The sequence below is a fragment of the Eleginops maclovinus genome, chromosome 9 (genome assembly GCF_036324505.1).
Source record: "Eleginops maclovinus isolate JMC-PN-2008 ecotype Puerto Natales chromosome 9, JC_Emac_rtc_rv5, whole genome shotgun sequence".
NCBI classification, from domain to species: Eukaryota; Metazoa; Chordata; class Actinopteri; order Perciformes; family Eleginopidae; genus Eleginops; species Eleginops maclovinus.
Genome location: NC_086357.1, coordinates 20,170,435 through 20,184,767, shown reverse-complemented (window position 1 = coordinate 20,184,767; position 14,333 = coordinate 20,170,435). Strand labels below are relative to the sequence as shown.

Below are 14,333 nucleotides of genomic sequence, written 5' to 3'. Positions count from 1 at the left end.
TTTTTCTTCCAAATTGAAAAAAGGAATTAGTGAAAATGCAGACAATTTCCCGAATCCAAGAAATGCTGCAAATGATCTGTTTTGCCCATCCAACGATGCCATCATTTCAGTTTGATGTTGTACATTAGACAGAGCCATTAATTCTATTAATACAGTAGACCATCAAAAATGTTGCTTCTTTATTAATACATTTATAGTAATGTTATGTCTAGTCTTCTGGACAATCATAAAGAGCACAAGGGTGGGTTAATGATTCATTCATGATTGAGAAATCACCTTTGAGAAATAGAGCCATTAAGGACGTCATTAACCAGATCAGACCACCATTTCTTGTGATCACCTTCAAACCCAAGCCAACTCTTCATAAAGTTACAGGCTGTACACATGGCTCACCTTCAACACACAGCTCCTGACCCAATGTTGGCCCTAAAGACCAGAAGGACTTTGGACATTTGACTACAGCCTTTCCAGCTGGGATTGTCTTTCCTGTTTTTATTATCCTTTGAGAAAAATTATTGTGTACTGGAATTAGTTTGTTAATCTTTTGAAGAAAGACAGGTCATTTATTTTAGGATTCAAATACCAAATGTATTCCGGTTGTATTCTTAGTTGGTCTGTTTTGCATTCAATCCTCACCATCCAGCAATACATTTTTGACCTCTGCTAATGTCTTTCTAAGTATGACATGGGATGAATGACACTGCACTTAATGTGTTGTTGGCCAGGTATAAAGTGAATTGATATACAGAAGCTATCTGGGTGTGACACTGACCTTTAACCCTGCGCTCATTTTCTCAGGTCCTTCTGCATATCTTCCTACCTCTCTCACTCTCTCTGTCTTTTTCTCTTCATACACAGACAAAAGCAGTCCGTTAGCTCATACTCCCTTTTACATCTCTTGTCTGACTTATTTAGTAGATCTTTCAACCTTAATGCCGTTCTTTTCTTTTACGCTCTGCTTCTTCACTGCTGTTGGTAAAATACTGAAGTCGAGAGGACACTGTATTTTACATTCTACACATCATAAACTGGTAGGTCTAAATTTCATATTCTTAGTTTTTGGCTGTCAATTTAAACCTTTGTTTTTTGCTTTGATTAACAATGTTCTCTTGGTTTTCTAGTGAAGTAACTCAGCTGACATTTCCTTGTTGTTTCAAATCATTTTGGTGGCTAAAACTAGGAGCATTTCCCTGTGTCTGACTGGTAATGTAGTCTAGAGAGAGATTGTTCATTTACCATTCAGACATCTGAACCATGACAGACAGTAACACGGATAACCTTTCATACTCGCAGTCGTGGTTATTCATCAACGAGTGCAACTCAGAGGAGAAATGTGTTGCTGATAAGAACTCTGAACTGGTGTCAGGATACAAAGGTGGTGCTGGTGAGGGGGGGAAGGAGCTGGAGGTGGGTGGCAGTAAATGGTCAGAGCACAGGTAGTGAGGAGAGTAGCGTAGAGGTGGTCTCTATAATTATTTATTATTGAGAAGGCAGTGGAGCTGAATGAGTGGAGCCGCTCATCTAACTCTGAGCCTGATGGACAGAACACAATTACCCTGAGAGTGGGAGGTGGGAGAAAGAGGGGAGGGTAGAGTGCCAGCAACCCCCCCCCCCCCAATCTTTTTCTTTCCTTTTTTCTTTCCTTTTGCCTGGCGGACTTTGTTGTAGCTGCAGATGATTTCTGGGCATTAAGCTCCTGTTGGCAGCATCCTGTTTATTGAGTCACACACACACAGCCAGATCCTCACATCACCCACTCGCGCCTGTTGGCAGCGCCCCATTTACGGACGACCAATTTACTGCCTGCTCCCTTCTCCTTTCCTCCAGTCTCTGGTATGGCTTCAGATTTCTGTCTAAATCCAGACACACTAAGCCGTGTTCACATCCCTCTCTGCTGCTACTTTTAGCTTGTGCGATGATTCCAGGTCAAACCGCCACTACAGTGTTCACGATGGCTTTTGATTTGCGCAGCTCTTTCTTTCATGTTGTCTGTGTGTGTGTAAGAGGCAGGGAATTTGTACAGTTGAAGCTACACATAGACTGGCTTTTTTTTGGGAGAAATATGCTTGTTCTGCCCTCCAGGGACTGTAGCTTAGATGTAGAACTATTCCCCCCGACTCTCCGGAGAAACAACCGTATGTCTGGATCCTTAGAGAAGTCTGGAGAGGGATGCTGCAGAAGGTTTTTCGTTTTCAGTCTCAAAGTCTTTTTTCTTGCTCATTTTCACCGGCAGACTGGTGTTTGTTTGGCTTGCAATGGTTGGATGAGTGTTGCTCTCAAAGGTACATTTTATCAGGCAGAATATAAACTCAAAATGAATCTTAAAAGTGTTTTGTGATATATTTTTGAATTATACACTCAAAGTAAAACAACCGGAACAAGTCTCTCTAAAACAAGCTGTAGTTTTTGGGTAAAATGGGTTGGGGGGGAGTTTCTTTTTCTGATCCAAGTTGAGGATTAACAGACGCCTGTCTTAAAAAGCTCCAGATGCTGCCTGAAAGACTTCACAGCTAGAAGAACAAAAAGGAAAGAGAGGAGGGACAGAGGGGGACGTGTTCAGGGTTGAAGCCGTTCAAACTCCATCCTTTCTGTTCTGATTTTACCTCCTTGGGCTTTTTTCTAACCCCTTTTACCCCCTCCTCATTATCTTACTCGCCCTCTCTGTGTTCCCTCTCCCCTCACTTTCTTCCCACTCTGTTCATTTCTCTTCCCTCTAACCCCTCTCTCTTCATACCGCTCTCTCTCTCTCTCTCCATCCATTTGGTGGAACAGTGCTGCTGATAATGCCTGTAATTGGAGTGACTCACACTTTTCCAGTGTGTTTGGACCAGATAAAGAATATTGTCAGCATTTTGCCGACATGGCCTCTGCTGGCAGAATTAAATGGACTCTGTTCTGTTCTGTCTGCAGCAAATTAAAAGCCTCTCAATTCATCTGTTCTCGCCCAAGGCTCACAGGGGCCTCCTATTCACACAGAAACACCATGGAGAGGGGGAGGAAGAGAATAAGGGAGATTTCCCCCTTTCCCAAGAAGTACCAGTGTTTTCGTTTTGTTCAAGTCCGCACTTAGTCACTGTTAGAGACGGAGAGGGAGAGAGGTCAAGACTGATAGTCTAAGGAGAGGTGGAAAGCAGCGCAGAAGGTTGTCAGATTCGTTATTATACACACCAACGTGCAGCTGTCTCCTGCTGTCTTTGTACTTCAGCGCCTCTGTGTATGAGAGGAGCTTGTCTGCATGTGTGTGTGCATGTGTGTGTTTTCATGCATTCACCCAACAGGGTTAGAGTGTGAATCTGAGTGTTTTTGGCTCCTCCGTTGTGGTAGTCGCTGCCAGTCAGCACTTGAGAATAAAGTAGCGGCAGATGGGCAAAGAAGGAATAGAAATCTGGGGCCAGAGGGGCCCACCAAGCACTGGACGGGGCCCAGGAGGAGCAACAAGTTTGGTAGCAGCGTAAATGGAAAATTACCCTTCCACCATTGCTTATTAGTTTGGTTATCTTTGCTTTTGATAATATTAACATTGGAGGCACAAACGACATGGGAATGGTGCTGCTTGTTGGAAAATATTAAGGGACAGATGATCAGACAAGTAACAACACAGTAAAAACATCCATGGTAAAATGACATCCATCGCAGTTACCTGTCCAGCTTTGACCTCCTGTGCGTACAGTTTTACTGGGTTAAAAGCAGCATGTGAATAGCAGAAACATTTGGCTTTTGGATGTTTTTAAATATTTGACTAAACTGTTTGCTTGTTAACAACCTGTCAAATTGTCTGACTGCTCGTGTTTCTTTCCCCAAAGTATTTCTCATTACTTAACAGCATTCAACTTACTAAACATAAATGATGGCTGCAACTGAGAAAACAACACCAGGATTGTAATTATCCAGAATTTCAGTTGAAGGATTGATCATTATTCAAAACTCTTTGGTAAAAACTTTGATGAAAATAATACTGTTAGTGTTTTAAACCTGTTTAAACAATGATTGCATGGTTGAAAAAGGAAGGGGGATTGTTCTTTATGCAGTGTCCTTGTAGCCAAACATTATTGAAAGGAAGCAGGAAGTGAAGGTCATGTCTCACTGTTTGTTACCATGGGCAACATGTACTCAAGGCCCCGATCAGAAACAAGCTCATTCTCATGCTGTCTGAGAACTCCTGCAAGGTTTCGCCTGCCAAGAGTAAACACCACCCGACTGAAGCAAACCTCTCTCTTCCTCTCCCTCTCCGCAGCTCTCTGTGGGTGTGTGTGGGATGTTGTGTCAGGGCTAAAGCCCATCCCTCTCCCATGAGCCTGTGTGCCCACACACACCTGGCGCCTTCACGCACACACCCGGCGCCCACGCACCCACAGCCGGCACTGACGCTGTGAACTGGACCCTCGGAGACCAGCGGAGCCAAGCGGAGCGGAGTCTAACCCAGTTGGAGCCTGAGGATGTCAACAGAGACAGAGCTACAGCCAGCGGTCAGGCCCAGCAGCGTCAGACGGGACTCCAGAAGGAAAGGTAAGAACATCCTTGGTACAGTTTGAACATTGGTACTCTTGTAGTGATATTAATTAAGAGGTTTTCCTAAAGTTAAAGGTGTGTACTTCTACTACTTTAATTTCTTTGAGATGACGTAATTAGTCTGAAAAAACAGTATTTTACAAAAAAACTTCAGGATCAGAATTCTTTTATCAATGCCACAATGACAGAAACATACATTTTTACAACAGCAGAAGTATAGTGCAGATAAAGTAAAGGGAATAGACTTACATATTGAACAAAATAATAAAATAAAGTATACCATGGTAAAAAAAAAAGAAGCAATATATAAAAAAAAGAAAGGATAACCACATCAAATTAAAGACCTGGCTGGTACTGTTTGCCGATTCTCAATACATTGAAAGAAAAAATAAAGCGTGAACCGCACGAGGCTTAGGGTATATTGCACATGCGTGTATATTGCAGCAAGTTTTATATCTACAGGCAGTGTTATTGCACGTCAGAGGTATTACAGTGTATGTGTGTGTGGTGGTTATACTTAAAGACTTTTTAAACCTGTACCCTAATGGTTGAAAATCACAAATATATACAAACTCATAGCTTAATCAGCTGCTCTTCCTCTTTAATAATGATGGATTTGGGTTAGACAACAGAATGCAGGCCGGCTGTTGCTCATAGCTAATTAACAGGTGGGGGGGGTACCCCGGTACAGTAGAGGTTGCTAGCAAACAGGTGCAGGAATGTTGTGGTTAGTGTGAAGCGAACACATCCAGGTGTGTAAAGCTCCAGAGGAGCTAGCAGGTGTATGAGAGCAGGCCTTGGTGGTCTCAGAGCAGAGGTGATGCCAGGGGCCAGGCTGGCAGCCATCAACCAGCTGCTAGGTGTCACATGCCCGACTGCGAGAGCGACGCCCTGCAATCTCTGAATAAGCATCTGATTGATGTAGCAAAAACTCTGGACACCGTGGGGAACGGCACTTAATGGATGCACAGAAACACACAGAAACACACACACACACACTCGCTATCACCTACAGCAGATGCCTCATTGCACTTGGTGCGCCTCAGCCCCTGCAAACAAGCGTAGGTTCCCCCATACACAGTGTGTGAGGGAAGGCTGAATGCCTCTCATGTCCTATTTAGAACACTATTGTTCTGCTGCAATAGAGATCATGTTCATCATTCCGGCTACTCTCCATATGTGGGGAGACGCAGACAGTCACACACACCACAGCCGTACACACACTCACTAGGACTGGGATTGAAGCCCAGAAGAGCATATGAGAGGAAAGATGAATGGGTTGCCTTCAGCATTTAGACTTGAGGGTTTTTCAGCTTCTCCTCTCTGCCGTCTCCCCTGTCTGTCTCTTTTTCTCTGCCAGACACACACACACACACACACAACCTGTCTGATTATGTAGCTTTTGTTTTTTAAATGGGATGTAGAATTTACGCGCTACACCTCTGTTTTGATCTAGGTCATTCTTCCGATCAGACAGACAGACACACACACACACACACACACACACACACACACACACACACACTCACACTCACACTCACACTCACACACACACTAGGGTGATGAAAGTCAAATGCAATCATATACCACACACAGGCAACAATCGTGCACTGGGAATAAGGAGCCTTGATAATGTTCCTGTTAGTGTGCTTCATGTGTATGACCTGAAATCCTCGTGTACATACAGTACACACACATGTTCCTGTTTCCCTGCAGCCCCTAGTTTTCATTTGTTGGGAGTGCCTGGATTTGAATGAAACTAGATTCACTAAATAGCTGATCATCATTAGGGTGTAAATGGCAGCTCTGTTGAGAGAATCCCTGCAGGATAGTCCTTTTCCTTTTCTAATATGCTTGCTTTCCCTCCTCATCCTTCTCCTCCGCCCACTGCTCTGACTCCTAAATGACCTTGCCCTGAATGAGTGAGACACAGATCACAGGGAGAGAGAGTGAGAGAGACTAATGAGTCAGTGTGAAGGAGAGCTGTTTAATCTCAGGCCTTTGTTTTGCAGTTCTGTGGTGAAGAATGTAATGAAAGAGACTATGGGACTGCTGCGTGTCACACATTAATCAAAGCTGCTGTGTGACTGGGACCCTGCGTCTGTGAGTGCACTTGTGTGTGGTTTTTTTTGTACACACAATTGTGTTTCATGTGTGAGCTCAGGGGTCATTCTTCTAAGAGAAGGTTTTTATTAAATCACCATCACAAGATCGAGATAACCTTCGACCTTTAGCATTTACATGACCTGAGGTGAGTAAATGCAGCTTTGTGCTTCCTCAGACAATAAATGAGTCTGTTTTAATGGTCAGGCCTTTTTCTTGAAGCATTATAGTCTTTATTAATCCTCAATAAATCCGGAAGGATTACATCAGTCCACATCTCTATCCCTCTCTAATTTTCTCTCTCCACCCCTTCCTCCTCCACCTCCTCTACGTGTGTAGCCTTAAAACCATCTACACTGCCCGGCCAAAAAAAAGGTCATACACTCTTATATTCGTTGGACCGCCTTTAGCTTTGATTACGACACGCATTCGCTGTGGCATCGTTTCCACATTAACGAGTTGCATTAATTTGTTGCCAAGATCTTGTATTGATGACGGGAGATTCGGACCACTGCGCAAAGTCTTCTCCAGCACATCCCAAAGATTCTCAATCGGGTTCAGGTCTGAACTCTGTGGTGGCCAATCCATGTGTGAAAATGATGTCTCCTGCTCCCTGAACCACTCTTTCACAAATTGAGCCCGATGGATCCGGGCATTGTCATCTTGGAACATGCTCGTGCCATCAAGGAAGAAAAAATCCATTGATGGAATAACCTGGTCGTTCAGTATATTCAGGTAGTCAGCTGACCTCATTCTTTGGGCACATAACGTTGCTGAATCTAGACCAGACCAACTGCAGCAACCCCAGATCATAGCACTGCCCCCCACAGGCTTGTGACCTTTTTTTTGTCCGGGCCAGTGTAAGTTTTAATATTAATGTAGCGGTTCTGCTGTAGCTGTGATTTCGACCACCGGTTTACTACCTTATAGTTGTTTAACCGCTTTTATAGAAAAGCATATACTGTATATATTCCATACCATTACACAATACACACGTATTTGTAAACTCTGAGTTGTTAAAACTATTTATTTTAGTTTATTTCATTTGGACATTTTGTAGAAGACAGATTCAAAATGTTTTTCAGAAAAGCAATGGCTCGGGGGCTATGACACCTATTACAAGATTGCAATTTGTGTTCCTGTCTGTGTGTTGCAACATGGAAGTTATGCAAAGAGGTAACGCTGCAGTATACATCTGGAGTAGATGTTTGTTAATTAGTATAGCCATGAGTTCTTTGGAAGGAAACACATTTTGAGATTCTTCATGATCAATAAAACATTGAGTTGACAGTCTGCCAGAGCAAAGACTTTTATGTGCGTGTCAAATTAGAACAGCGAGCCAGTTTGACATTTGAGCCTAACAGCAGCAGACAGTTTTGTCTCCCCTTAAAACTTTTACATCTCAGAGCCGACCTTGCTAATGAAGTACGATGAACCACAGACGCATTACTCTGGGGGAATCTTTGAATCGTATTTCTCACTTTCTTCACCGTGCAAGCGAATCATTTAGACATCACAACGTAGGTTTCCAACAACACTGCCTTTTTTGTCAAGTGTAACAGACGACACCAAAGCTGTTAAAGCATGCTTAATGAACTTATGCTCTGCTTTTGCTCTAGAGGATCTCTAGTCAAAACAGGGTATGGTATTGCTCTATTAACAACCTGAGACAGTGGAGTTTTATTTTTACAGTGCTTTAATTGAGTTCTGTTTTATAACATAGAAAACCAAGAACATGTCTGCAGGATTTATTCACAGTTGATGCAGTATGTATGAAGCTCATTTTTTTCCAGTGGCTCCATTCTGATAAAACGTAGCAACAAGCATTAATAGATCAAAATCTATATCTCCATGAAGCTGGCATTGTGCACGTATTTTTGTAACAATATTTTAGGACATTATCAGGGCTATGGATAAATATTTCAAGCTAAACGAATGTTGGTAATTTGGTAGTCTTGTTGGTGTGCAAGTCTACCGAACGAACTTGCAATAGTTTGGATACTTTGATTATAAGCAACTCCTAAAATGCGTCTTCTAAACGACACTGACTTTATTTTTGTGAATTAATGCTAATTCTGGCCATTACACAAAACGTTCTTCTCTATTTGCGGTGTTGTGTTAATAATATCATTTCATTTAAATAAAACATTTGCTTAGGCGTATCCATTTTTCGTGATTTGGCACCAAATATGATTACAAGTTATAATAACTTCCGCTGCTGTCGCCACTCAGTCATCACAACTCTGAGAAATCACGACGCTCCCACAATGGGATTTGGCTGACGATGTGTGGGAGTGTGATTCTACAGTGTAGCTGGCAGCCAACTGCATGAAAAGAGTGGTTAAGGGTTATAGCTGTGCAGCTGTTAGCCTTTGTGCGTGTATGTGTGTGTGGGGATGTGTGTTTGCTCGTCTCTGGTGTGCGATTAGCAAACACATTATCTTCTTCGTGTGGATATTATGCACACATCCAGTCTATCTGGCACAATCACCGAAGCCATTTACTCTGATATCTTTCCCTGGGGAATCTTAGAGCACAAACAACGGTATTTTGAGTGTGTGCGTGTGAGTGCCGTGCATGTGTGTTTCTTCTATGAGAGGTAATCAGATCTGTTCCCTCCAATAAGACAAAGATTGAATTGAATTGGCTCTCTGCTGTTGTGGTTGTCAGTGGATAGGTGGGGATAGAAGACAACAACGTCACTTAATGGCAGATAGTGGCACACACTTTCCAAACCTGGCTTTTCCAGCACTACAACTATATTTAGAGATAACTGCCTCCACTCTGTCCTCTACTCCTATCTTCTGCCCTTCTCTCCAATCAGTTTATTTCTGGAAAAGTAGTGATCCACCCATCCTGCTGTCTACTCTTTCACTGTCAAGTCTTTGCTCTCATCGTACACATCTATTTATCCACCCTCTTTTTTCAGCACTATAATAATTTTGTCGGGAAGGTAAGGGTGGTGAGACGTGTTCAATATTTTTCCCAGGCAGGAAAGTCATTCCCTTCAGAAAACCCACATATTTTTTCAGTGCTGCTGCTCCAATGACACACTCTTCTGCCCACCATCTTTTAAATGTGACCATACCCAATAAGCATTCAAAAAATATATCAGTGAAAGCCTTTTATTTGGTTACCTGAGTCATGGACTGTGTGCGTGTGTGTCGGTGTGTGTTCTCTGTGATCCTCTTAGTATGTTCAGCTTAGTCCTCTCCTGCACAGTAGTTGGTGTGGCCACAGCATCACTAACTACAGTCTCCATAGCAACAGTTTGCTCCCTGCTCATAATTTGCACAAAAGAAAATGTCCCAATGTCACACACAGGCTCTAATACAGGCGGATACTCTCACCTCGCTGTGTGGCTGAAGGACTGTGTGTTGAAAGGACATTTCTCATGTATCAGATGTGGACAGGCTGCTGTTTTCTATTTCAGTTTCCTGACAACACACAAACAAACGCCCTGTACAGAGCTTATCAAAGCACATCAGTCCTATGAGTTATAGCAACTTATTGCATAACACCATTTTACTAAATTACTGCAATTTATATAGACAGAACAACAGGGTTTTCTAATTCAAAAGTTGTATTCAGATTTCTTGTTAATAAGTGGGCTCGAGACAAACATTATCCCATTGTTCTGGGTTAATAGAAAATGAGTTTTTTAGACGCAGTAAACCCAGTTACTATATTAATCATATTGGTGTTGTACAGAACACATTTCTGTTAATGCTACATTGTGAACAACCAAAACATGTTGAAATCTGCATGTGGAGAGCTAGTTAACGTTAGCTGTTATGATTCTGTACCATTTTGTATTTAACAGGGTTTTTTTGCGAGAAACTTGAATAAAGACAGTGGTTGTGAAGGAGATGTGATTTATTGTTTTGTTTTATGTTTGACGCTGTATCTAATTTGTACTGAGACTAGTGGATTCTCACTGGTATTAGATTGCTTAATGTTTGGTATTGTGGCATCTCTAGTGTCTTTAATGTAACTACATGTATTAAATATACATTTCTCCCTTTCTTTCTACAGTTTTTTTCTTTTCTCAAAATCTACTACAAGTATGTGTTTGCTGTATACAGAAAAAGTTATCCATTTAATTTCAGTGTGACTTAAAGTTTGAAGATGATAGAAGGTAATACAGTGAGGAAACGCGAAAGAGTTAGACATAGAGAAACATTCTGGCAGATGGCAGACTCTTTTCATGCTCTGTGATGTTCCTCAGTCCTCCTTTGCTCCGACCCTCTCTTCCAGGACCCCGGCTGAGAGAATGAAGTGAAGAGGTTCATTACGCAAGATGAGACACAGAAAGATAGAGAGGGGAAGGACAACAACTTCAAGTGGTTCCATATTTTGGGAGAGATGACAGGCATGAGAGAGGGCTTTGTTCTGGCACGATTGCCTTGGCATGAAAGGAGGACTGCTGTATTTTGAGGAGTTACCTATGTTTCCAAATGCTTTGAGCGAAGGACCTCTAGTGTTTGAGTGTCCCCAACGAGACATACACACACAGGTACCTGTTCACACAGCCGGGGGGGAACAAGGAAACAGATAATTTGGATACTTTTCAGTTAGTAGTGTTTTTAAGTGTTTGAACAGACTTAATTGTTTGTTTGTTTGTGTGTGTATCTTTGTGTGTATTCAGGTAAGGGACATACAGCTAAATGACAAAAATCCTTATTGTACTTTCTTTGATAAAAATAAGTTTTCTGGTGGAAGCTCACTATTCAGGGGTCAGAAAACAGTTTGCTGCACTATATGGACATTTATGCAGATGTGGAATCAAGTGTGTGCGTGTGTTTGTGTGTGTGAGTGGCGGGCTCAGGGGCGACCGACAGTGCAGTCCATGGGGGGAACCGCTTCAGCGTTGCATGACATGATGCTAGCGGCTTGTTTACACAGCCCACTCTCTGATAGCCTGTCAGAGCCCAGAACACACACAGCTGCACCCACAAACACAACACATGTGCATTACACACACTGCATGCACATGCATACACACAGTAGAGATGCATCCTCGCAGGCCATGTTTCCCTTCGTTAGTGAAACCAATTACCTTGTAATTAAAGCCAGGGCGGGAAACAAGCTTTAGCATCAAGAGTCCTACACAGAGAGAGGATGCTCAGTGGAGGAGAGAGAGTTCACAGGACTGAGAAAAAGCCTCATGGTGGCACACCTATTGTTGGATGTTTAGAAATGAACAGGGAAGAGGCAATGATTAAATCCACTTATTGTTACGTACTGTTTCCTTTGCATGTTTTGTGTGTGTAAGATGAAATCCATTTCCTCAGATAAAAACATGATGATGTGAATAGCAGTGGATATCAAGAGTTGGACATATAGTGAATTTCACAACATCACCCAGGTTTATTTTCCACATAAAATCCAGAAGCGTGCCTTGTTATGCTGAAAAACATCTTTGCCACTTAGAATAAAACCATGCTGAAGTACACAGGCTCAGAGCAGGGAGTTGTGCGGGTTTACCCATGGTGCAGTATGAAAGCTTCAAGCGTTTCCTAAAATTCTTCTTCACTGCATACAAGTAAGTGAGAAATGGAGTTAACTCTTGCCATGATGCTCTGTTTGCACACAAAAGCCTCAGTGGGATTGAAGCTGGATACAAAGATCTCTGCCAAAAGAAAATAACAAGTAAAAAGTCGGCGCGGCCCATGGAGAGTGTGTGCGTATCAATAAAGCAAATCTGTGGCTGGGAGACATAGTTTAAAAAAAATAGCATCTCAATATTTGTATCTTTACTAAAGGTTAAAAGGCCAATCACTTCACTCAACCAGCATTTTATAAATTCAATATTTCTGCAGAGCACTGCACAGTACTACAAAACTCTGTTACAAATAATAAAACAAATCAGGTTTCCAATTACCAGTAGATTCAGTACATCTGCTACATTTAAAAATCCATTTAGAGCTGCATTGTTGAGAATCTGGCAACATTTGAAGCTGTGAGCAGAAAAGAAGAAACCGTAAAAGTAGCAAGCCTCTTACCATTATATGAAACTGATCAAGTTTAGCTGTACTGACTTCAACACTGCAGATTAATCCGGAGAGGCTAGAATTAGCCACCCAGTTGCACTAAACAATAAGACCATAGGTTCAATGTATTCCAGAGAGTGGTGTAGCATTACACAATGACAACAAGCCCTAAAGAGGTATAAGAGTAAGAATAGCAGACAGGAACTACTCTCAAACACAAAAATGACCTGTGAATTTTACTGTCAATATAAAAAGGTACAAATAGTGACAGCTTTTTGTTTTATTGACCTACAGAATTACAAAAAAGGTGCCTATGTCTTCGACGTGGGTTTCTTCACCAACTCCCATACAAGTCAAAAGTGTACTCCCTTTTTTCAAAGTGACTTTGACGTGGGTGTTGGGGTTAATGGGACAATGTGTTGTGTCTGTCCCTGACGTATTTTTCAGCGCTAATGTTTTTCTGCCGCTGAGGATAGCTGTGGACGCCTCAGGACGTCACACATGCGCGCACACACACTGTCACGCCACTCAGGTCTCTGGCTCTGCCGCTGTCATCCAGGTCAGAAGGGTGGGGAGATGCAGCTGGAGAAAATGGGGAAAGAAGTAGCTATGGAGAGAAAGGAAATGTTCCTCGGTTCATCTCTAAAGCCATGGTTCATTAAGAACTAGTTGAGCTCAAAAGAAGCATCTTTATTTTGACTGTGCATTCACAGCAGTCATGTTGCAAATAAGAGTGAAAAAAGACACCCAAGGCAGAACTCATTTATTTGATGAGTGGCGACAGTACTTTTAAATCTCATTTTACACCAGACATTTCACTTCAGCAACCACGGCTATGTTTTTGTAAGATGCACATATGCGTATACTCAGTGAAGTGTGAGCTTTTGTGTGCCAAATCAATCGCCCGGAATTTAGCATGAGCAGAAGGGGAAACTTGTTGTTTTTTTGGCACATGCTGTTTGTGGGTTTAAAAGAGTCTGTGTGAGAGCGAGTATGAGTGAGGGCTTCATCCAAACAAGTCTCTGATAGGTAAAGAGAACACACACACATTCAGCAGCACGGTTTTGAAGCAGGATTAATTGGAAAGTAACTGCTGGGTTTCCTCATGTGCTGTTGAGTTTTTGGTGGGAACCATCCCAGCTCTAGTTAAGAGCCTCTGGGTGCTTCTTCATCTGAAGCACAGAGAACAAGCTACTCTCTTTCTAGCTGCTGCACATAATACAGCCTGAGTACAAGCAGCGGCATCAGCTTTTGTGCCACATTTCAGAGGAATATTAGATGATTCAAAGACATCAGTAACCAGAAAAAGTCACAATTCAGAAAGTCTGTCATTCTTCTACATAAAGAGCTGCTAAATCTCAGTCATTCTTACCCAGTGGCCTCAATCTAACCGCCTTAATCTCTATTTTCTAATGAAATTAATTGACCAGACTGCATTATTGGTCTTACAATTTAAACCCTTTGCACTTGGCTTCTGATTCTGAGTTCATTACTCAAACTGTCCGTTGCAAAGGATAAACACACATCAAATTATATAATTATTTCAATATGTATGTAATCTAAATGTAACCCGTGTAAGAGTCTTGCAGGGGACAAAAAGAAGTGAAGACTTTTTTGATGGATAGGAGGGTAGAAGGGGAACTTGTTGGTAGAAAGTGATGGAGGGGCACACATGAGCCAGGTGGTTACAAAGGCCAGGGGCGATGCTAGGGGCTTCCCTAAAGGACT

At 42.2% G+C, this 14,333-nt stretch overlaps 1 protein-coding gene across 3 annotated transcripts in view; it reads left to right on the top strand.

The window, feature by feature from the left end:
* Nucleotides 1–14,333, top strand: part of dab1a (DAB adaptor protein 1a) — a 194,466-nt gene that overhangs the window by 150,500 nt on the left and 29,633 nt on the right. For 2 of the 3 annotated variants that reach the window (XM_063890590.1, XM_063890589.1), the window contains one exon: nucleotides 4,235–4,506. In XM_063890590.1, coding sequence (XP_063746660.1) covers nucleotides 4,437–4,506 — 70 coding nt within the window. In that variant the 5' untranslated portion in view covers nucleotides 4,235–4,436. Of the gene's footprint in view, nucleotides 1–853; nucleotides 1,032–4,234; nucleotides 4,507–14,333 lie in introns of those variants that run through there. The other variant, XM_063890588.1, reaches the window with a different exon arrangement.